The sequence below is a fragment of the Columba livia genome, chromosome 6 (assembly GCF_036013475.1).
Source record: "Columba livia isolate bColLiv1 breed racing homer chromosome 6, bColLiv1.pat.W.v2, whole genome shotgun sequence".
Lineage (NCBI taxonomy): Eukaryota > Metazoa > Chordata > Aves > Columbiformes > Columbidae > Columba > Columba livia.
The window spans coordinates 27987709-28012030 of record NC_088607.1 but is presented as its reverse complement, the minus strand read 5'-3'; the positions used below and the strand labels follow the sequence as shown (position 1 = coordinate 28012030).

At 39.8% G+C, this 24322-nt stretch overlaps 1 protein-coding gene across 2 annotated transcripts in view; it reads left to right on the top strand.

Annotated features, from left to right (window-relative positions):
* Positions 1-24322, top strand: part of RET (ret proto-oncogene) — a 161428-nt gene that overhangs the window by 71409 nt on the left and 65697 nt on the right. Inside the window, exons 7-8 of one of the 2 annotated variants that reach the window (XM_065067651.1) lie at positions 4370-4461; positions 6125-6467. In XM_065067651.1, coding sequence (XP_064923723.1) covers positions 6422-6467 — 46 coding nt within the window. In that variant the 5' untranslated portion in view covers positions 4370-4461; positions 6125-6421. Of the gene's footprint in view, positions 1-4369; positions 4462-5986; positions 6468-24322 lie in introns of those variants that run through there. The other variant, XM_065067652.1, reaches the window with a different exon arrangement.

Below are 24322 nucleotides of genomic sequence, written 5' to 3'. Positions count from 1 at the left end.
ATGTCTGTGCAATCAAGGTGAGGCCTTTTCTCAGGAGCAGTGTGGCAAGGGTAAGACTGAAAAGATTTCAGAGCTTTGTTACTGAACTTAAAGCAAATCAGATTTTATACTGCTCAAGGAAGGTAAGGTTTTGTCAGTCCAATTTAACTACATTTCATATTGAACTCAAATAATTCATATATTTTGGGTTAGTTTTTCTACATTATTAGTTATTTTTTAAATTATCGTATTTGAAACTCCTTGGATTTGCTTTTCAGGTTTTAAACCTTTAGGGCATGCTGTGGCCACATTTTCAAGTTCTCAGCAGGCAAGGGCACTATTTAATGAAGAAATAAAAAAAGCTGAGGTTCACAAATACTTACTGGACATTTAGAAAGTTATCATAGCTTTATCTGGCTGTTACTATTTTTATTCAAGCTGGTAATGGAGTATTTTTTAGGGTCATTTACATACTTCAGACATGGTTTTGGTGAGCTGTAAAACATGGTGGGTGGATCTGACTGTACGTATAACAGAATCACTCTCTAACACATTCACACCCCACAGGTCGCTGTAGGGGTACTTCAGCCAGGCAGTGAGCAGGAAGCCTTGGCCATAACCCTGGCTGTGTAAATTCTTTATGAATAAGCAGGGAATTGAGGTTTCACATCTCTCAGGTGGACTATTATATTTGACACCAAATTCTAAGAAACAAGGATGAAAATAACCTTTTTATCATTATGATCATAGTAGTACATTATCTACTGGAAATGGACCTGGAGAAGAGTCAACAAAGGATGTTTTATATTTTGTTAGCTGGTTTTAATTTATCGGCTGCCAGTTTCAATATAATTCTCTAACTAGTTGTACTGTAACTTCTGGAAAAATATCTACCCCCTGCCATTCAAGTTCTGATGGGGGATGTGTAAACGTGCTTGTGCGTGTTCATAATGTTTCCAGGCAGATTCAAAATGTTTGCTTAAAAGCTAGAAAAATCTGGTCTTCAAAGTTCAGAAATACTGTACTGCTCATACTGATGTGGAGAGATTTATCATACTCATGTCTGTTAATACCTCAGGGAAATTATTGCTTCTTGAATAATGGAATAAATATTGAGCCTCAATGCCAAGGTGCCTGTTGGTTACAACTGTTGGGATTACATTATAGTATGGGTCCAGGCAAAAAGGATTGTCTGTGCAAATTAGTTAGTACTGAGTCATCAGCCCTGATGCTGTCCCTGATGCTAGCTGGGGGACATTCCTGCAGTGATGGAATGGCAGCAGCAGCTGGCACAGCTCTGATGGATGCCCTGCACCGTGCACATCACCCTGGCGATACTGCGGGCTCTCTTGCATGGGGCAGCGCACATCATCACAGTGAGAAGTTCACATTCTGTTTTAATCACACTCCTGTAACCCAGCTGGTCCACAACAGTATACAAAAGGAAGAACTGGATTTGGCTCTGAGTTTGGAAACTTATGCCTGCTGGAAGTACAACAGCTGAGCATCGGTGTGTATCATGGTGAACACATAGTCTACACGCCTTTTAATGGGGAGCATCCATGGTGCTCCCAGGACTGCCCTTAGAACAGTGATAAAAGAACTGAGTTGTAGTTTTCAGTCAGTTTTGAGGGCTAAAGTAAACAGACAGGTGCAAGACAACATGACCTTCTTAGTGGAAATGAAACAAGAAAACACCTGCTGTTCCCGAGTATTGGAAGAACTTGTTTCCTCTTTGCATGGAAACATTCTAGCATTGTCATCCCATGCTTCACATCAACCTGCAGCAATAAAATCAAGCAGGTGAAAATTTCAGATAGATCAATGGTTTGGTGGTATCAGTCATGAAGGTCTGTTCTGCCCCCCAAAAAACAGATGGCTATAATTTATGATTTCATGATGGTTTTGATACTTAAGTTTATGTTTTCAGAGAAATAATCCAATGGCCATTAATCAGGCGTTGTCTGGATTAATATATTTTCAAAAGCTCCATATTATACTGTACAGTGACGCTAGCTACCCTTTGTTGGAGGAACTTAGAATCTTATTGCCATTAAGCAGCACTGGGGTCTGATGAGGGCAGTCACCTCACAGGAAGGGCAACCTTGTCAGGTCGTCAAAGGATTTTGGTTCTTCCTGGTCTTGCCTTGGCTCGTGATCTGCTGTTCTGCTTTTCCTTGCACAGCATCTTCACTTACGTCAGTCCCTTGTCACTGCTTTGCAGTAATCCTGGTTTTACCATGGATTCTATGTATTGGACAATGCTGAGCCCTTGTTCAAACTTCTTGTGATCGGGACATTTAGTGGCATTCTTTCTCCACAAGAATGATTTATTTCCTCCTGACACAAAAACAATATTTTCTTGATTCTCTTATCTTGCTGCTGTGATGTAGACATCCCTAACATAGTTTTGCTGCTTTCTCATAGTAACAGGTGTTTCTGACCATTTCATAACACTCTTGGATGAGTAATTCAGGAAAACATGCTGCTCTTAGCTCATTCAGTGCTCTCAAATGGACAAAAATTAAATAGATTATGTGGATATCGTGCAGTTTAAATGTTAGCTTGTATGTAACAAGTGGAGAAGAAAGGAGCAGTCAAAAGGATAAGAAAACAAAGCCCATGGGTTGTGGAAAACCATGTATATAACAACTTGAATCAAGTATGCCAAACACATAAATTCTCTGTAATTGTCTTTGATCAGTCTTTTTACCACTAGATCTACCTCAGAAATGCTATCTGTTCAGTGTCATCCTAGTCATAACTATGACTTGACAATTTGATCTCAAAGTAGTGTTAAGTGTTAATAAGCAATTTTTATTATTTTAAAATCAATTTTCCTAACATGATCATCAATAGCACTTCAGATTCTGAGACTCTACAACAACCAATCTCATAGCATGGGGAAAAAAGTGTTTAACTCCTGGACTGATCAACAATTGGATTTCAATCACCATGTTCTAGGAGGAGTTTTGTCTACGAAAATATTTTGGCATTCGTGTGTGAATATCTGGAAAACATGAAAAGGTGAAACAGTCCTTAAGTGTCCTGCCCTGATGCTAAATTAGCACGACCTAAGACTTCTGATGAAACCAAGAAACAGTTATCAATTAGCATCAGTTTCAGGAAGCATTATCATATCAAGACATCTCAGGGTGCCTTTATAAAAGAGAAAAAATACAATAATTTAATAGCTCAGTCTGCTGTGCCAAATGAATGACTCAAAGCAGAAAAAAAAAAAAAAAAGAAAAAGGAAAAGAAAAAAAAAGAGTATGAGCTATAGTTTCACAATTGCACCAGCCTACAAGAAAGCGCCAATTAATTTCTAAAGCATTTTGCTAGGAGAGTGATGGGACATGTCACCATAAAGCTTGAGCTTGTCTGGAGAATTAAGGACACCTAGGTTTTTGTTCCCCATTTACTAGCACTGATTTTAATTCAGTTTTCAAAAGGCCTTCAGACAAAGAAACCGAGTGAATGACATGAGCGTGTGTTTTATGCGTATTGGAGCAGAAGTTAGCTGTTGGAAAGAAGAGATGGTAGTAGGCTTGTATTCCTCTAGTAACTCAAGGGCAGATGCTTCACAGTCTGTGTGAGGCCTCTTTAGGGGTGTGGAAACATGGCAGGAAGTGTTTCTGGTTTTCCCCCTAAATTCTGAATGAAAATTTGAAATGTCTCCATTTTGATTGGCTTTTGCGGGGTTTCATGAGATGCTGCAGTTATTTTTGTCTTCCGTATGGTAGGCTATGTTCCTATATGAACAACATTTCCTCAATATACCATCACCTTTCCTTGTTGAAGGCTTAAAGTACACTGGAGACTATAAAGGAGAACAGCTCCAGGAAGGATGGTGACTACATTAACATTAGAGTGATGATCACAGCAGCTGGAACACCAAAGACACAAGTGTTTAGTTCCTTTCCCATCCAAGTTGGCAACTTTTTTCCATGTGTGCTGTGCATAAGCTATAATCCCCTGAAAACATATAAATCTGCTTAACTTAAAAGCCAGGAAATCAAATGAAAAAAATTATTCTGGTGACCTTACTTCTGCTCCTTGTATGAAGAACACGACGGCATCTAAAACCAGTTTTAATGCACTGGAGCAGAGCCTGAAGTTGGCAGAAGAGTACAGCTTTGGCTTCAGTTCCTGAGATGCCAGAAGAGATTGGAAGTCCTTGAAATTCTTCCAAGAAGTCACTTTGTCCTGGATGGAAACTGGCATTTATCAGTGCAGATGATAGTGGTGTATAGATGGCATCAATATTGATTTGTATACTGTGCGAGCTTTTAAATATGATTTAAGCTAAAGCTCAGCTTAACATTAAGACATTTCTCCACAAAGCATTGATTTAATGTTAATGTTTTTTATGTTCCTTTCTTTGCTGTAGCCTTTCCCTTGGTTTATGGAGACATCCCAAATATGCGTCTCAGTTCCCACTATTATCAGGCATTTGTGAAAGACCCACAAACACTTGTGAATGTAAGTATTCAAGCGTTTAATTTATGTTATCTGTCAGGCAGCTTCAAATGCAGTCAATTTATGGTGGTCGCTAGCATTCATCTCAAATTCATTATTACCCCTTCAGGTGCTTGCACTTGGCTTATTGTTTTCCTAAGCCTGATGAAGAACACAGGAATGCTTGATGGAGATCTAACAGAAAAGTTAAAATAGGCTGGCTCTTTTATCAGTTCTGTAAGGTCACTTCTTTTATGTTGCCTCTTACAGTGTTGGGTATTTTAAGCAGAGTACTTACTGGACTAGAGAGAGAATTTCCTATTTGATTTGTATTGAAGTAATCTATGGCAGTTCTTGCTAAGTGAACTTGCACTGAGTATCATTCTACTGTGTGTGTCTCCTTGCTCTTTCTTGGGCGTTTCAAAGTGGCTGAGCAAGATCAGAGCTGTAGCTGCTGATCTGTGTCTGAATCCTGAAGTCCAGATCGCCAGAGCAGCGCGGCTGTGTGGAGGTGACACCAGCTTTGGGGAGGGAGGGAGAGCAGTTACATCCCTAGCAGGTCGAAGTAGCCTGGGAAGAGAGGTGGAGAGAGAGGGACAGGGTTTTCCCTCAGCCGAGAGGTCGGTGTGCCCCCGCGGGCGGGCGGAGGCCGCTGTCTAGCGCTGGTCAGCGCGGAGCTTGCGCGGGCGCGGTGGCGGCTGGGGGGCTGTGTCCGCCCCGTCCCGGGGCTTCGCGGCGGAGTCCTCCCGTCTGCCGCGGCCGGGCAGAGCGGAGCTGGGTAGCGCGGCGAGGGGCGAGTGCCGGCCCTGCGGCGAGGGTTTGCCGGTCGGAGGCAGGTCCGGCAGCGCCGCACCAAATGCACTGGGCGGTGTTTGTTAGCGGCGGCTTTTTCGGACGGCTTTTCTCAGCAAGCCTGACCTGTTGTTAAAGCGTAGTTTTGGTCTGGCTTGGTTAGATTGGTATCTTTCTCTTTTTTTTAAATTATTTTTTAATTTTTAAATTTTCTTCCCCCGCTTGCGGTTTAGAAGTGGCGCTTCGCCGCTAAGCGGGATGCTTGCGTTCCGGGTTACTTTGGTTGCCTGCCAGGTAGAGCTCATCTCTTACAGCATCCTCCTACCATCAAGCAAAAATCGTCTCCTCTCCCAAGGATTAATTATTCAACACGTTTAATGTGTTTGGGGCGGGAGGGGGGGAGGCGGCCACTTGGATACATCCTGGTGCCGCAGCGCCTGTCCCTGCTTTGTCTCGCACCTGGTGTGTTTGCGCGGCTCTCGGGTCTTCCTTCCCCCCAGCCTCCTCCTCCTCCTCCCGCCCGCGCCCCGCTACCTCCCTGCGGGGGCTGGGGGACTCGGGCCGCTGCACCGGCACCTCGCGGGAGGTGGCTCCGCGCTGTCGCTCCGAGCCGCCCGGCGTCCCGCACCTTGTCCGCGGGGATGCTCGGGGCGGAGCCGCCGCCGCGCCCCCTCCGCTCCCCTGCGCGGCGGCTCTGCGGGCGGGGCGGGGGCTGCCGCCGGGCGGGGCGGCCCCGAGTGGCCCGGGTAGCGCGCACCGGCGGCCGGGCGCGGAGGAGGGGCCGGGGGCTGGCCCGAGCCGGGTGGTGCCGCCGCCCGGGCAGCGCGGGGGGCTTAGCGGCAGGCGCGGCGCGGCAGAGCGGGGCTTCGCCTGTGACTTCGGCTTTTTCCCGCAGAGCCCGAGGGGCGCCGGCACCGCTGAGAGCACAAGGGCGCGTTCTCCCGGCCGGTGGCAGCGGGGCGGGACCCGGGAGGACAGACGGAAGGAGCCGGCGGAGCGGCATCCCCAAGAAGCATCCCGGCGCTGTCCGTCCCGTCCCTGCTCGGTGTGGTGCGTCCCATCGCGGCCCGCTGCCGCCGCCCTGGGCCATGGGCCGGCCTGACTGAGAGCCCCCGGGACCCGCAGCGCGCCCGGTGCTGCCCGAAGCGCCGGCGGCCGAGGCGGGGCCGCAGGAGTCCCGGCACGGGGGAAGATGCCCTCGGCGGGGCGGACGGCGGGATTTCTCCTCCTCTGCGGGGGTAAGTACCGCCGAGCCCGGCCTTGCGGGACGTTTGCCGGGCTTTGGTGATCGATGGCACCGGCGGCTGGGTCCGGCTTCGAAAACCTTTCTCAAAACACAAACAAGATATAAATAACCTTAATACTTTTTCTTTGCTTTTTAAGTTCTAAGGTTAAGTCAGAACAGATGTGAGCTTCCTTGTTCTTTAAATTTATTATGTGAAAGGGAAAAATACATTCAAGCGTATTCCTGTTTTAAGTTTCTAAAACATTATTTCTTCTCTGTTGTCCCCCTCCCAGAGCTTCTTGCATCATCAAATTAAATGGGGTTTGGATTGATAAATGAAAATGACCCAAAATATGAAAAGTTATTGGATCGTAACTTAGATGATGCTCTCCACAGATGTCAAGTTTCTAAAGCAAACAGAAAATCCATTCTATCTCTTTTTCTTCCATATGGCTTTGTTTGCCAATGCATTTCTGATGTTTACATGAATAAATCAAAGTTGTTGTTTGCTCGAGAATGCAGTACAACCTTGCACGCCAAAAATGTATTTATGAAAAAAGCAAGTCCCAAACCAGTCCAGTAGTTCATCAGTTTGTATAAGAGTAAAGTGCAATATTAATTCTATATTCATGGTTCTCTGTATTTCTTCTCGTTATTGTTTCAAATTAATCGTTACTAGTTCACACTGGCTTAAACTACTCTCTCTAATTTGCAGAGACTATAAAGCGTCTATTTTATTGTATTTTTTCTTTAGTATGCTAAAATCCTTCAAGTTGCCCTTATTCTTTCTCTTCCTGGTACATTATTGTTAAGGCCTGATCTTCATAAAAACTCACTGGTACTCAAACCTAGGATGTTTGAGAATAAAATATGTGGATTATACTACATCTAACCATTTATTTAAAAACAAACAAACAAAACTCCCCAAACAACAAGAACAACAAAAAATGAACACACAAAACCCAGAATGGATTGTATCCCAGTTCATTTCACTGTCCAGAAGAATTAGCCGCACTTTTATTGCTAATGGATGATCTATCACTCCTACTTTGCTTTTATCTTTGGCAACTCCATTTCCTTTAATGTTTTTGGCAGAATTGGGAGAAATGTAATTTACCTAAGTTCTCCAGTTTGAGGGTTATGTTTTCATTAGCCAAAATGAGTCACATGCATTTGCTTGAAAATTATTTTCAGTGATTTCCATTTAAGCTGGACAGATGCTTACTGCTATTAATGCTGTGATGCCCCAGAATATTGTGTGTACTGAACTAACGGGTGCTTGGAAATCCTGAGCTGCTTTCTTGTACTTTTTTTTTTTCCTTAATTGTTTCCGTTTCAGTTGGACTATTATTTGATTTTACTTTTAGTTGTATAACTTTATATGAATTTTACTCTGAAAGTAATGTATGGGAAAGGGAATTGTCTCTGTGTGTTCTCCCCACTCAAGATAGATATCTAAAGCTTCCTTCTTTAAGTATCAGACCTAGGCAGCTGGAAATCAGTTTGAAAGACTTTTTATTATTAAATGTGACCATAAATTGTTAACTCTTGGATCTGTCCATAGCTTGGAGGAATATTATAGGAGTTGATTTATTTGAGCAGGATAGACTGCCAAGTAGACTTTTTTTTTAATACCACTTGCTTATACTTATAATTGCAAATAGTAATTTTGTTTATGTTCTCAGCTTTGACTGGTGAGCTTAACATTTGATTTCCTTTAATTTTTACTAAAACTATGGGGAAGAAAAGGTGTATACATTCAGGATCACACTTCAGGGTAATTGTATTCATAGTTATTTCAAGAAGTCTAGCATATTAACAATGTCATATGGGTGTTGCTGGAGAATCACTGTTTCACATTGTTTAGATGTGTGACACTAATTCCTATTTATGTAATAAAAGCTGAGTTGATAACAAGGGTAAGGTGAGTCGTTATGTCTTGGAGGTACTAGCAAAATCCCAGCGTGCTTAGAGTCCCTGTTTAGAAACAGAGCTACCTGATGTGTGATGCTGCAGAGCACTGGCAGGAGGAGGAACGCAGTGAAACTTCAGTGGGGCTCCATCCCACGGCAAAGCCAGAGATTGTTCAATGGGAACTGTGTCAAGCTCTTGCTGGGTGTTGTGAAGGAGTCTCTCACACCCGGCCAAGACCTTGCCATAGAGGATTCACCACCCAAAGTTAACATGCGGTGATATGCTCCTGTTGGTTCATCTTTGATTTATCTGATGGTGGGTTTTGAAAGCTTAAAACTGTAGTGGTTCTTGAAACACGTGCTCAGAACTAACCCAAATGTTATCTCTAACTTAGAAAGAGATTGCCTTTTACCAAGTGAGCTGTGTTAATCAATCTCATGAGTGTGCTGTTAGCTGAAGGGGTTAGATCTGGTTCTTTTGTATTGGTAGGCTTCCAAAAGCACACTGGAGCATTTGTTCTGGAGGAGAAAGGCTGCGGTCTTGCTGCTTTTGCACTGTACGCAGTGCACGAATCTCCTGCAGGCACTGCTATCAACATGCTGCAGCCTAGAAATAGAGAAAGTAAAAGGAATGTTTCTTCTCAAATGAAACATTATTTTTAATCAATATCAATTAAAAGAAATGCAGATTTTTATTATGGAGTGTGCACATGTATTTTTCAAAAGTTTTACATCTTGTCAGTTGTAGAGCTTCAAGGTGTTTACTTGCATTCCATGCTGCGTGGCTATTTGACACTGGAGTTTTGATTCATTTCTGAAAGCTCATTGGTATAGGAGAAGAACATTGTTCAGTTACATATAGAAAAGAGTGCCTATGGGAAAAACCTGGGAGGATTGTCTTATCTGGAAAGTAGTTTTTGTTATTAAAGGGAATACTTTTGAAGATATAATAGATGTTCAGTTAATAAAATAAATTTTATAAGTATTACAGTATGCATATTTTGTAAAATCAGAAGAGAAACCTGCTTCTACATGCAAATAATAAGAGATGCTACTTTAACAAATATGCTCTTGAATATAGACTATTCAAACCTTTTTCTATTGGCTGTGGCATGAAACTAGTGATGAACATAGTAGTTCTGATATTCATTTAAGCAGGGCATCAATTCTTACGGTGCATTTTCCTGCCGCTATGGTTACTGTTAATATTTTATTTTCACTAGTTACAATTTACAAGTCCTGGCTGAACTCATGCATCCAGATCAAAGACAGAGTTCAGAAACCAACTGTGTAAATATTGACATTCTTCTCAAAGTTTATGTATTTTGTGTAATATTTGTATTTCATTATAGAAAATGGATGTTTTCCCTAGGAAAAGAACATCTATGTGATTCTTCCAAAAAAAGATCCCCTGTACACAAACGCCTTTAGATTAAAACAGTGCTAATGAGATCAAATGGTGGGACACAGACCATTGACTTGAGTCAGGAATAAGGCTAAAGACAGACGCAATTTTTTTGTGCGTACCTGTCATTTTGGCAATGTTCTGGTTTGACAACAAGTGATTTTCATTTTATTTCGTTAGATTATAACCCTGGCTGTAGGGCAAGGGCAAAGGGAATCTGTGGAGACATGTGAGAGGCACTTCATTAGGTCCTATGTGTCTTGTTTAGGGAGGGTCCGAGTGTTATTCTGAGGTAAAATTCAAATCTCCCTGCTCTTATTGGTTGTAAAAAGAGTATTAATTATGACAGTTTGTTCTCTCCTACTTTGCTGGTTTTCTCTGGCGAGATGTTCAGCATCTCGTGCACTGGCTCTTCCCCAGGCAGCTCACAGCCCTGCTGGGGCCAGCCCTTTCCCTCGCACCGCTCACCTGCTCCCTCCTGGACCGGGACGCGGCCACTCTGCTGGCGCAGACCCATCATGGGGCTTATCCCAGCGCTCCTGCAAACTCCCAGGGAAGGTGCCTGGACCCTCTGGGGCCCTTCAGGCTCAGTGTCTCTCCTCACTTTATCCCTATTCCCAGGTCCTTCCCCTTCCAGTTCCTCAACAAATGAACTTTTTCACTGAAGTTCACAACCTGCAGCATTATCCATTTCACAAAAAGGAATGTACCATGTTGGGTTTTCTTAACTTGTGCCCATAGCATCTGTATTTGTGTTATATTAAATTCCCTTTACTTCTCATTGTTATTTTTGCTGTATCTTCCATATCTTGGATGCCTTTATTTGCGTATCTGCCTGTCTTCTCAGGGTATGTGTCAGGGCAATACTCAGTATTGGCTTGATTAGTTCTGCCAGTCAGTTTGTTGGTCTTCAGCTTCATTCATGGGTTTTGTTACTATCATACATTATAAAGGAAATTTATATGAAGATTACAAAAAGCCAGCATTTTAATGCTTAAAAATTCATGCATTAGGCTTTGATTAACAGACAAGATTTCAGTCAGTTTGTACGACAGCATTGGTTCAGCACCTCTAAACAAGACGTACATTCAGTATCATGCCAATATTTAGTTTCCCATCTATATGTCATATTATAGTCTTTGAGTGTTTCATGTTTTTATTTTTGTTAATGTAACTGAAACAACAGACATGACTAGTGTGAAAACCTGTATTTTATTAATCTCAGTTTCTTCCCCTATCCCCCACTTTGGCCCCTGGCAGGAGGGAAAGGATTTCCTTGCTTGCTGCTGAACTTGCATTCTTGGCACCACTGCTCAGGCTGGTAACGAGGCGAGTACTAATTCTGGGCTTTTTAGAATTTGAACTGAGGTAACTGGTTTGAGGGAAACCAAATAGTAGCTCTCTCCTCAGTACCTCATTTGTCAACTGTACTGTTTCATGCATGCTGTGTATTTAAAGGAGATATACTAACAGTAAACAAGAATTCAGAGCTCCTGCCCTTCCTAGGTTGCTGTCTCCCCCATGATGCAAACTAGCAAACACAAATATGCCACAGGCTGGCAAAAATCCATGCTTTAGGAGCTCAGTGATTTTTAGAGAGCCTTTTTCTGTAAAGGTCACTTAGAGCCCGTCTGCGGTGAGAAGGTTTGCTTTATTCAAGCGTTGGCATCCTCCAGCTTTCCCGCAGAACTGAGAGTGGTGCCAGCTGGTGATTGACTGGAATTCTCTCTTGATTTTGAAATGTAATGAACTGCCCGACACTTCTTATTGGGTGTCTGTGTTTCTGTTAGTGATGTTTCAAAACTTTACCACAAGTGCTGATTCCGTATCCAAACAAGGCGTACGTTAAGAACGTGCCCTTTCAGGACTGAGGCACGTTCATGGTGCAGAATCTGTTCTTGGCTGTTTTTACTTTTGCTTGGTTTGGCAGAAGCAAAGCTTAAAAATTCACCAAATTATTCAAAAGAAACTTTGGAATTGTTTATTCTCCAGATGATTTTTTTTTTTTAAACTGTCTATTACATTTTTGGAAAGCAAACAACCGAAGCATTGCAAGGATAAATAAAGCAATTACCATAGGAGAAGGATAGATTTGAGGTTTGCATATTAGTTTGGTTAGATCAGGATTCAAGTTCAGTTAACAGCTGTGCTACAGATTTGCTCACTGTCTCACACTCTCTCTTAGTTTTCTGTAAAATAGTACCATCAGGAACATTCTCCTTTGCATGTCATATGTTGATTGCGTATCACATAACCCCATACTGGAGCCAACACAAAGTGGGGAAATACACTGGAAAACTTTACCGAATCTCTGGAGTGATGATGCATCATGAAAAAAAAAACCAAACCAATTATCAGAGAAGCTGTAGGTAGCTGTAGAACAAGATCTGTTTACAGGGTTTATTTTTATAATGGTATCTTGCCCTTCATCAGTAAGAGATATTGGCCACTTCCACAATTTTTTGACAACTTTGGACAACTTTTATGTAGATAGGTTGCTACTTAATAACATTATTAAGAAAGTTTTTGTTAATAAAATAGTAAGTCTGCTGAGAAGGGAGTAGTCAGATGGATTTTGCTCCTTTTGGAGCTCTGTTGTTTTTAAAAGCACAAAAAGGGTACCTAAAGCCATCTTATTCATCAGATGTTTTATCTTCCCCCCCCTCCCCAGGAGAACACAAAGCTTTTCTTAAAGATTGCTTTATAAAAATAACTGAATAGTTTCAGATTTCTGGATCTTGACGTGGGACCACAAATATAGCAGGCACATTTTTACCTAAAAGAGGTGCTCTGTACATCTGCGGAAATGAAGATGATCATCAGCACTTTAGAGCTTATGGGAAAATTACAGCGATCACAGTGAAAAAGGGAAATTGGAAACTTTACTGGGATAAGACTGCCAAAAATGTTTTTTGACTGAATTACATTAGAAATTTGCCTAACAAAATCAGGTGATTGTAAAAAGAAAATGAGTATATTACTCCTAATGGTTATCTAATGGTTTTTCTGTGTATGCATTTAGGAAACTAATTAAACATTATATTTAACTGGTATATACAAAGTTGCTTGTGTTGCTGTAATGGGTGTTTTGGTTTTTTTTTGTGTCCATTATGGCCTTCTTCTAAGTGAGACAAATCTATCTCTCAGATAATAAAATTAAATCTAGGTTTTTCTCCTAATTCAGAGACACCAGGTTTTCTGATATGGACAATTCCATTATCTGTTCTTTTCATGTGCCACTGAATTAGAGCAGGCATCCCCTAGTCCTGTCAGTGCATTCCAAAGCTGACCTGGAGATGAGACTAAATCTCCCCGGGGCTTAAAGACGCAGAGAAGTTTCTCTGGTTTTGTGAGGAACAGATGCATAGTTTTGGGTAGTTCTTTGCCCCACTGTTCCTACATCAAGAGCTGAGACTTTCAGATTGTTCCCTCTAATGAGGATGTTGCAGAGCATCTCCCTTAAGAGGGTCCTTCTGCACTAATTAGCTTCTGGATTTTTTCACCTTTCTTGGTATGGTGGCCTTCCATATTCTATTATCTAAAGTAGACATTGAAAAGTATTTCTGTGCAAAGAGAAATGAGGATTTAAGAAATATGAATAGTTTACAAAGTGTTAGTGAGAATGGGTTTGATTGTCTTCTCCACACCCGCCACTGTGTTCCCCAAAAATTATCAGGTTGAAAGTGGCTCTTTGTGTTGCTGCTGTGTGTTTGAGTGGAAGCACTGACCACCAATGTGCCTGCAGTTCTGCAGAGAAGTGGTGAGGGGAGGGGAGAAAGAATTTGGCGTAATACAGATAAAATGGGATGAAGTAAAAGGCTATGGCTTACTGAAATTGAGTCCCCAACAGTCATCTGTGACTTTAAACAGCTGAGTTTTTCTGTTAAATGAATTAATGTCTATTTGGATGGGAATACCCACTACAGAATAATTAATACATACATTTATGATAATTGATAATCTGAAAGCAGGAGAGGCTTTGAAATGTGCATGTACTCTAGGGCTGAAATCAAGCTTTCTTTTTTTAAAGAATAAAATCAGATACCGGCAAATTCTATGAAAATATTTCTAAATTATATTGCCATTGCTTTGTGGTCTGCAAGACAAAAGGGTGCTGTTGGTGAAATCTAAATAACAGGAAGATGAAAGGAGAGGATATAAAATCTCATCAGGGAAAGGTTTAAAGTTTTTATTTTTCTAGGAAAAGGAGAAGTAAAAATTCAAATCAGGAGTAGGAGAATGAGAGTGGATTTGAGTAGAGGTCTTTGGCTGCTTTGATGCTGTCGTGTGAAATCACACTGTGGTAATGGAGAAGTTCTGATATGACCTTTGGAGAAAGAATCCAATGCTCGTTATTAACAACAAAAAAGTGCTGCTTTGGTGCCTCCAGTATGAAGAACATCACTTTGTAAAGCACTTCAGTGGAGCTTTCTCACATCTCTGAGTACTTAGGCATATGCTTAGGTTTATCCCATATCAGCAAAGAATTTTAGGCCGAGTCAAAGCGCTGTAAAGAATTATGCACAAGTTCCCAAAGTTAAAACTATGGCAGTGCATTCAGGTGGCAGATTTCTCTGTTACTTTTTGCAGTGAAGTTCCCCTTTCCCGGTGTGTATCCAGACTAGCGATTGTCTTGGCTCCAAAATGTGGGTTATGCTGTTGTGTGAGAAACACGTTACAACTAAGTGTAAGATCTCAAACTTCTTTTACTTCCTGCAGAACACAAAGATCCAGCTAATTTGGAGGCAGCATATTTTATTGCTCAGAGGTAGGTGAAATTAGCTTGCCTTGAGCTCCGTGTTGCCTTAGTTTACAGTAGCTGGGCTTGTATGTTTATAGCTAATTTGGATATCTTGTCCTGCCGTGCTACCTGAGAGTTTGACACAAAGCTCCTGAACACTTTCTCAAGGAGAGTAATACACCCATTTGAGATACTTTTCACTGACAGCATGGACAAAGTTCTCTCTAGGTGTGTGTGTATGTGTTTATGTATTTAATTGGATAGTTTTACTGAGAAGCCTTCGTAATAGTCTAACTAACTTCCCTGAGTTAGACCATGTAAGATCTGCCCTTAAACCTTTCTATAGACCTGTAGTTTCCTTGAACTAAAGATGTTTGGCAACAGTTTCTGGCACTCTTGTACCTGGGATCACTTGTGCTGCTTTTGAACTGTGAGTTATATGCTGCGTACCCCATTTGTATTTTGATAGTCACAGTGTTTTTGGAAGGAAATAAAGTAACAAATATAAAGAAATCATGATTACCTCTTAGAGCAATTAAGAGTAGAGGTTTCTCTGGCTGAGCCTGTGGATGTCATTGAAATGAAAAGGACTGAGGAAGATTATTTCTATACAGTGGCTCATCCCAGTCCCAATTATGAAAAAAAAAAAAGAAAAAAAGCAGCAGCAATGAAAGTGTTTAAATTTGGGGTTTGAACACATAAGTTTTAAACTAATGAGGGGGGAACAATATGGCTGTAATATAAATTTTATTGCACATTTCAATGCAGCATTGCTGACATGCTCTGAATGAGAAAGCATTTTAAACAGTTTTATTGCTTTGATAAACTTATGCCTTTGTGAAGATCAGACTTGTCCTAAATTGCTTCGCTAAGGATTTTTTGGATAATGAGCAAGTTTAGAATATGAATTTTCCAGATTACTTTCTGTTTTTTAAAAAAAGGAGAAAATAATCCAAATATTTAAAATTAATTTCTCTAAATTCAACAGCAAGCAACATCATCTTAAGAGACTGGGGAAAGTCACCCACAAAACCTCTGTAAGAAGGGAAACATTTATAAAACTACCTTTGTCCCATAATATTGAGGCAAAGTGAGCTTATTGTTGTTGGGGAAAGGGTCTTTAACTCTTTCTCTTCTTAGATTTTAATCTAAAATAAAATTTTAAATGAAGATTGAAGCAAAAGTTTCAGGGCAGAAAATGCCTAAAGAAAATAATTAAGGTCAGAAAGACCAAGGTTTTACTTCTTGCTTTTTTTTTTTTTTTAATTATGTGGCTGCCATAGACTCTGGTTTTGTTTGTATTTTGACAAATTTTCCAATACTTCATTAAAGCCTCGTCTCTTGGTGTCATGCAGTTAGGTGGGATTTTTTCACTTAATTAAAACAATTCTGTCCTTTGTCTCAGCACAGGAAATCTTGCCATTATGGCATAGACATCTTAAGTACCTGACAATTAGAAAACAAATTAGAAGAAGCTATACAAGCCTCTACTTTAGCCTTTCAGAATTTGTTTGTCCACAACACAACTTCTAGGAGACAATAAGGGAAAGACACGTTATTTAAATGTTTCTGTTGGTAATCACAAGCTGAAAGTAGCTTTAATGTAATAGTTACATATGGCAAAGTAATAAGGAGACTAGTAACAAGGACTTGACAAAATGTGTTAGTGTGTTTTGTTTGTTGTTGTTTTGTTCCTTCTGTTAATCCTTGGTGGTAGTGATAATGTAAGAATTACTACATGGATTCACACCGAAAGTCCATCTGGCCTAGTAGCCTATTTCCTGATGATAACTGAGAGTATCCAGTTCTGAATGGTGCATTTTAGCCTTCGTAACTCTTGGAATGCGAAGGATAGTAACAAGGAGTTTAGGAAATGCTGTTTTTAAAGAAAAATAGAAACGTTTGGCAATATTTATTCATAAAGACAACTGAGAAAGCACAGTTCAAATTTTTTGGTTTATGCAGAAGTATTGTAAAGATGGATGTAATAGTGAAAATGGAGTAATGGTGGAAACAACACACCTGAGACTTGTTATCACAGCAAGAGTCAGGCAGCATTTTCGTAACAGAGCTACAGAAATCAGTTGTGTGCCGTCACTGTGGGATTTCTATCACTGGAAGTAGCTGAAGAACAGCTGGGACAGCAGTGTATTGGTGTGGGTTATGTATAATCGGCCCTAGCTTCAGTGAGTTAGATGATCTGTGTTGGAAACCTTTGACTTCATCTTCGTATGGTTTTCTGCGTAGTGTGCAAGAAATAGGACAAATGGAGCCTTTGTGTGTCTGCTGAAGTTAATGCCTGCTGTTTGATCAATCAGGGCTCTTTAAGAGATCATGATGATGAGTCTGTGGTCAATGCAACTTGAGAGTTGATATCAAAATACTTATATTGTTAGTCATCAACAGCTGAGTAGACAGGAGCTAGATGCCTTTGATGTCAAGATGGGATTCTGGAGTTTCTGGTTTCCAGAGTATCCCCGGGGATATATTTGCTATATGGTAGTCTTTGTCTTTTAAAATATCAAGTTTTAACACCACGCTCAACGTTCTCAAGTCACGGGCAATGAATTGGGGACCTCACACTGGCACTGAGCATTTCCAGTTAGGGCCTTGAAAAAGTCTATGTATGTATGGCCTGACCTTGTCACCCAGAAGAATAGACACAGTGCTGTTTTCTTCAGACAGAAAGGGAAATGCATTGGAGGGATAATATTTATTGAAGTAGACACAGGATTTGAGGATCCGTTTTCTTAAGACTTAAACTGGATTTACGGTTTGGTAGGCAGTTCTTATTAAATGAGAATTTAATGACAGCAGAAAGACCATGAAAAAATCAGCACTGGGATTATAACTCTGCTGTCTATATTTTCCACCATGAATCCTAAATTGTAATTGCCAGCACCATTTATCTGTCTTTGACTTCTGCTGCTGATAGCTCTCCTTAAGTTTTCCTTTTTATCAATGCAATGCTTTGTTAGATTTTAATCTTGGAAGAACTGTAGCTTGCATTTCTTCATTGTTGGTTTTGCTTCACAATTAGTATCCTTCACTGCCATCATGCTTTCATTGTAATTCCACAACATTTTCATAAGTGTTTAGGTTTAAATGTGCTTAAAGTGGGGCTTAAGCCATGAGTTACTTAACTGCTGTTGGTTTGCAGCACTGATCTCCTGGAAGGAACTGATAAGTTGTTTTACAGATAAAACTGTGGGGGAAAACAGTGCAATCCTATAACGTTATCCTATTTCTTAATTGGTGGAGAACATTTTCCATTACCATTGTATGTGCCAGGATGGCATGACAATAGGTTGTATCCCATTCTTGAGTGCAAGATAGAGGTAGGAAATCACTATGAAGAAGAAACAGACTATTCCTCCTTCCCAAGGACTGAATTCAACCCTGGTTAGCCTTGATTTAAAGCAGAATTGTTACCTTGTCACCTTTTCTGGCATTTGGACAGAAACCTTCAAACGTGTGGAACTACCATTGAAAACGAAATTGCATTGGGCTACCTGATCACCTTTCCAAACATGCTGAAAAAGAGTGCAGACAGTATCACAGCATCTGTGATTCTTTAGATGTGTGATTTTTGTCTGGGAGGAATGTTTTGTTTGGATTTTTTTTTTTTCCACATCTCACCTTTGAATAGCTTGTGAGTACCATCAGTTTCACAATAGAAAGAAAACCTTAAGCCTTAACTATTTTTTCATTAATTAAAAAGATAGGAATGTGCATTATCATTACAGAGTTGGCCTGGAGAAACTGCAGAGTACTTCATCTTTCCCTTCTCACAACAGATACCTCCTTTTAGTAACACTTATTATGACTTTTCTTATATATCCCTAGATAATAGATGCAGATACAGCCATATATCATTGAGTATATTGCCTAAACTGTTAACAACACTGAAGTGATTTGTGCAAAGATCTACCTGTACCTTTTTTTTTGATAGAAGTCCATACGTAGCTGGGGTTGACCAGAGCCCCCAAATGTAGTGCTGCTTAGAAAGAATGAGCTTTAAAAAAAACAAGTTGTCAATTAAATAAGAAATTAAAAATGATGAAAAAAAAAAAAGGTAAATTAATTCAGGTACCATACTCCAGCTTCTGCATCTGTCTTACGAGCTTGGAGAAATTCCAGCAAAGTTAGTGTTAAAATGCATGTTTCTTTTCCTTTGCTAATGTCAGATCTACTTAATGAGGGAAAACAGACCAAACTGCAGAGGAAATTGGGAAACTGTCAATGCAGCAGAACAGACAAGATTTTACTATAATGGTTCTCCAGTGCATTTAATGGGGTCATAGTCTTTTCTAGCTTCACTTAAAGAAGAATGTTTTTCCCCTAGATTTCAGGTAACCTGTAGACTGCCAAATAATTAAGACAAGAATGAAATTGCCACTGTTAATTATAGTGTGTTTTTTTTTTTTTTTTCTTTTCAACTTGCTATAGTTGCTTCCGAAGAGCACATTGAGAGGAGTTTCCATTCTTTCTGCCAGGGTAACTTTTCCCATCGTCAAGTGATGAAAGCCAAATTCAATTTGGTGACAACTTCCAGAGTTTGCACATTACTTTGGAATAAAAGCTGTAAAAGGGGAGGGTTTGCTCTGTTTATGTCAATGAGACATTAACACTGAAGACTTAAAAAGCCATTTAAATGTGGTCATTGGCAGCTCTCTCATTGCTGATTGTTTTAGCAGAACTGTCTGGATAAACAAGTTATCTGTTTGGATTGTTGTAGGAAACAAATGACCAGAGTTAGGTGCATATTTAGCAGGGTCTTCAAGCCCTTGGCAAAGGCCATCTAGCAATGGAGTACGACACAGAAATTTTGCAGTGTCTCTCTTTTTTAAATACCTATGGTTGTTTTTCAATAACAAGATGTTGTGTGTTAATAGATGAAGTGGGAGGTTGCAGACTGACATGAAATGAGTATACTAGAAATTAAATACAGCACATGGACTGTTTTGCTGATTTTATCTCACTAAATGATGTTACTGCTATTTTGAAAATGCTGGAGGAGAATCAGGTGCGTTTAAGCTGCTTTGCAGTTGGAGGAGTCTGGATTTCTCATTATAAAATTAAGTGTCAACCTGTTGTCAAGCACATGGAGAAATATCTGCAAGTTTATTTGGTTTATACTGTTTCTTAAGTTATAGTTTAGTTCAATACCTGATCCAGAGATGTTAGTGGTCTTTATGTCAGTGTTCTGTGTAGTGCCTCCAGCAGCAGGATATCCATGGGAAAATGTGTTACGTTTTTATCACTGGTTCTTGACGTGTGGGCTCCATCCTACTAATGGTCTGTCAACCATAGTAAAGATCCAAGGAGCCATAATAAACTACTGTTTTTGTAGTGCTTGCAATATACATTGATGATAAACATGCGTATTGTTGTAGAAGAGAGGATGAGGATTGATGGACATATAGGGATACAAAATGAGTTCCCAGCATTTTATAGGTGATGACATTACATTACAAAATTTTTGATAGTTTTGAATGCAGAGCTGCCCCTCTTTTTTTTTTTTTTTTTTTTTTTTTTTTTTTTTGTTGTTGTTTTGTTTTGTGGGGGGGATGGTGCTGGTTTTGTGTGGAAAATCTCAAATGTACATATTTAAGAATAACAAGCTAATTGACAAAAAAAATTCAAAGCAAACAATAACTTATGACTATCAAATGATTTGGGGGCATTTGCTGCTATTCTTAAGGCACACAAAAAGGGCTGTAAAGTAACTTTCTGAAACAACTGGCATTTTCATTATAGGAGGCTTAAAATATATTTTAAAAAAAATTTAGAATGAAGCTTTCTTCCAAATAGTAAAGGTTTGTCTGGTCTACCTGCAGTTGTCAGGTTACTTGTTTTGTTTAAATAGGAAATCTGTAAATTAAGGATTAATCCAATTGATCTGCAAGGTGAGGATATCCTCTTTGTACTCTTAGGCCTGTCAGATCTGGGCCAGGAGAGTTCTGGGCACTGATGTCATACATAATATATTATATTTTAGCAATGGTTGATTAGCACCTATTCATGTCAGCAAAGCTGGATACATTTGTCCAGTGAGAAAGTGAGAAACCACCATTTCTCATCATACTGTCACATGTCCCAACAGTTGTGGTATTAAGCCCCGCTTCACTTGATATGCTGAATGAGTGAGGCTGTTTTAATGTCTTCTGTTTTTATAGTTAACTGGGCTTTGAAATTGTCTCCTAAATCATCCTTGCCAATAGCATTAACTACCCCTTTGCTGGTAGTCAGAGATTATTCCACAGTAAGTTAAAGGGTAACTCATCTTCTTTTGTGATGACAGGAAACATGGAGGGATGTAAAAGATAATGGCTAATTCAAAGCAGATCACTTCACTCTGCTTCTGGAAATCCATCAGCTCTGTTCAAACACAGATCTGAAATTTTTGCAACAAACTTTGAAAGCTCTTTCCCTTTCACTGCTTCAGTAAATTGTTATCTGGGGGAGGATGATGCAGATGCCCTTGAATTATGATGCCTTTCATTACGAAGCGGGGAATTGCACATTAGCCTGGCATTCAGAAGCCTGAAGGATTCAGCCACTGTGCTTTTTCTGCTTCAAAAAAGGCAAAGGAGGGAGGCAAACAAAGTAAGTGATGTGGTATTAAGGAAAGGTCTTTATCCTTCCTTCTGCTTTTGCAGAAACAAACCCCTGAAAATACATCATTTAACAATGTACTCGTGCAGAGATGAGTCATCCCAGCTGAACGGCTGGACCAGGTAGTGAGGCGACAGGGGCAGGTGGAGCAGCAGAACAGCAGGTGAATTGATCCTTGAGTAAACACCTGTGTTTGCTTTTTTTTAAATTTTTTTTTAGAGACAGCTGCTGTGGAGGAACAAGAAAATCTAATGTAATAACAAGCCATAGAAGGATATTTCAGAGAAGTAATTTCTTTAGAAACAAACTCTATCTAGCTCCCTTCATCTGACAGTTCCATCCATACTTTCTTGTTCATCACCTGGGGTTGCTTATGATCTGCAAAGGCTGGTTGTTTTGTTTGACAGCCAGATTGTTGCTGTTGTCATTAGCTGCTTCAGAGAAATTATGTCATTTACTGCGGATGTGGGGGTAGATCAAGAAAACTTTCCTGCTAAGTTTGGAGCCAGTCTAGATCAAGAGCATTACCTATTGGTTTACTATGCCTTTCTGAAGCAAGGCACCTTGCAAGACCTAGAGTGAAGTGTGTGAAAATTGAGAATCAGACTGTTTGCTCATGGGGAAGCATAGTGGTGAAAAGAGCGCTTTTACACAGGAGCAACCCACTCCAAACACTCCTAAGAACCTCGGAAACCCTAAAAAGCGCCACCTGTTCTGAGAGGCTCTGTTTAAAGACAGGCAAAGACCAGATTCCTCTATTACAGCCACTCTTAATCTTTGAGTATAGAAGTAATTTACTTAGGTAGCTTTTAGGTATGACAGTCACGAACCGTATAAAAATTATGAAATAGATTGTTTTTGATAGGTTATGATTATAATTACTCACGACTCTTGAAATGTATTATACTGTGAACCATTTTTAATTTCCTGAGAACAGTGCAACTTAAGATACCTTTCTTCATCAGGCTGTTTGATTTATTAGCAGACTGCTAGATCCCTGTATTGAAAACTCTGTTAATAATTGTTGTGTATCATCCCCACTGTGGAAAAGTGAAAAATGTGGTAGCTTGTGTGTGTTAAAATATGAATGTACATTTTAACATGCTGTACATCTCTATCAGCTCTGTCAAAGATAAACAAAGCAAATTTTCAATGCCATTCCTCCATAGTCATTGTAAAGCAGAGTAGGAGTTGTCTTACTAAAGTCATCTTTCTTCCAATGCTACCACACGCAAAAGAGATTTATTGAAAACAGAGAAAAAACCACTAATGAAATAAACAGATGTACAGTGAAAACCATTATCACAATATAGCTACACTGTTTAAAAAATGCCTTATGGAAAACAATACAATATGCCAGCAAAGCTGCTTTCATTTTCCAGTGTTTTATTTACATGCTAATCAACAGTGTTCTTGATAAAATTAATCTTGTTATGATAGATGTATTTCTATTGCAAGTAAATTTTTCTAAATGAATTAATTTGTTTTACTTATTTCTTACAAAGTCAATATGTTACTTGAGAATCAGGAAGTTCTTTGATGCCTCAGTGTTAAATGATAAGGAACAAATAGATAAATAAATGATCTAGTAGTAAATACGATACCCATCCACCAAAAAGAGGTTTTTTTCCAAATACTGTGACAGGCTCTGCTGCCTTTCAAGGGCTTGGATCCATCCTTATGACTCACCTTCCCTCCCAAAAGAAAACCTGAATGTTTTCATCCACAAATTTATAATCTGTTTTATGATTAATCAGGAAAGGATATTTTTCACAAAGTTGGCTATTGTCTGAAAAGTTTGTAGCTGTTTCATAAAACAAGTAAATGGTATATTTTTGTTGAAGGCTGTACTTGTTTTTTTTCCAGATAGTACGCTTGCATGCGTCTGACTTGTAGTATGGTTCAGACCTCTTTTATTGGCAGCTTTTGTGATTTATGGCTTGCTGAGTGACATTTTATTTCTTATTCAAGGTAGTAACAGATCAGATTCTTCAATTAATCACTTTTATAAGTAAAAGTGATGCACTGGATATTTATAGAGCAATTTTCATGCCAGGGTCTTTGAGATATTCAAATTAACACGAAAACCATGTGGACAAACACAACCTGGTGCATACAGATATGTATGACTCAGAGAAGATTAAAGAAGGAGGCTGTAGCTGTAATGTCTAGACTAGCATTCGTGACTTCTAATACACTGCTAATATGGGCCTGTTTTTTCAAACAGAGGTGTTCAAAGGGAACTTAATGTCTATTATGAATTTTCCCCTTGTGATAGAAATGAAATAACTTTGGATAGGATCAAGCTTTGTGTATTTCAGCCGCAAAACTCTCATTAAGTTCAATTTCACCTTTTGTGTTGGTTTTGAGACCCTGTCAGAATTCCATTTGGCACAGAGCGAGTAGTAAATTCATTGAGGAAATACAGGGGTTTAGAAACCATTATTGCTTTTGTTGTCCCATGTATGCAACCTGGCAGGACAAGCATCTGTGCCCAAAGACGCTGTAGTTCATATGCCTGTGTTCGTGATTGGATTTAATTTCTTAACAAAGACATTAAGTGTGGTTTAGGGAAAACACTGTGGTGTCAGATGATTAGTGGTGGAATGAAAAGACATGCTCTTACTGGAAATCAAGTGCTTTCGTCTGATTTTAAGGCATACCATGATGAATATGATGCTGCTAATTTGCATTTTTCCCTCTTAGCCTTTAGAAGAAGAGGAACACTTAAGAGCCATGTGAATATAAATGCCTTAGAAAGAAAACTGACATAGGTATCTGAAAGGAGGTTTGTTCCTAAGAACTTTATTGTCAGAGCTTTTGCATATCAGGATTCTTTATGTGGAAAAGAATAGCCCACACGATCTCATGGAGCTCTTGCTGCTGAGGGGGCATCACACTGCCTTGTCAAAGAGTGCTTGACAGCCTGCAGTGGTTCAAATGTTAGATAAGGAGTTAGGAAAAAAATGGTTTCCTTGTCATTTCAGTTCTTGACCAAATCTCTTCCATTTCACCCTTTATTTCCTCCTTCAGTTTATGGCAATAGAGGTTCAATATTGTAGAAGCTCTCTGTGGTCTGCGAATGGAAAAGTACTTTTAGTTCTAGTAACTAAATATTACAGCTTTCTTGTTTGCTATTTGCAAGCACTGTTGTCAATTTTTAACCATTTCAGCATGCAGCTTAGCGGAAA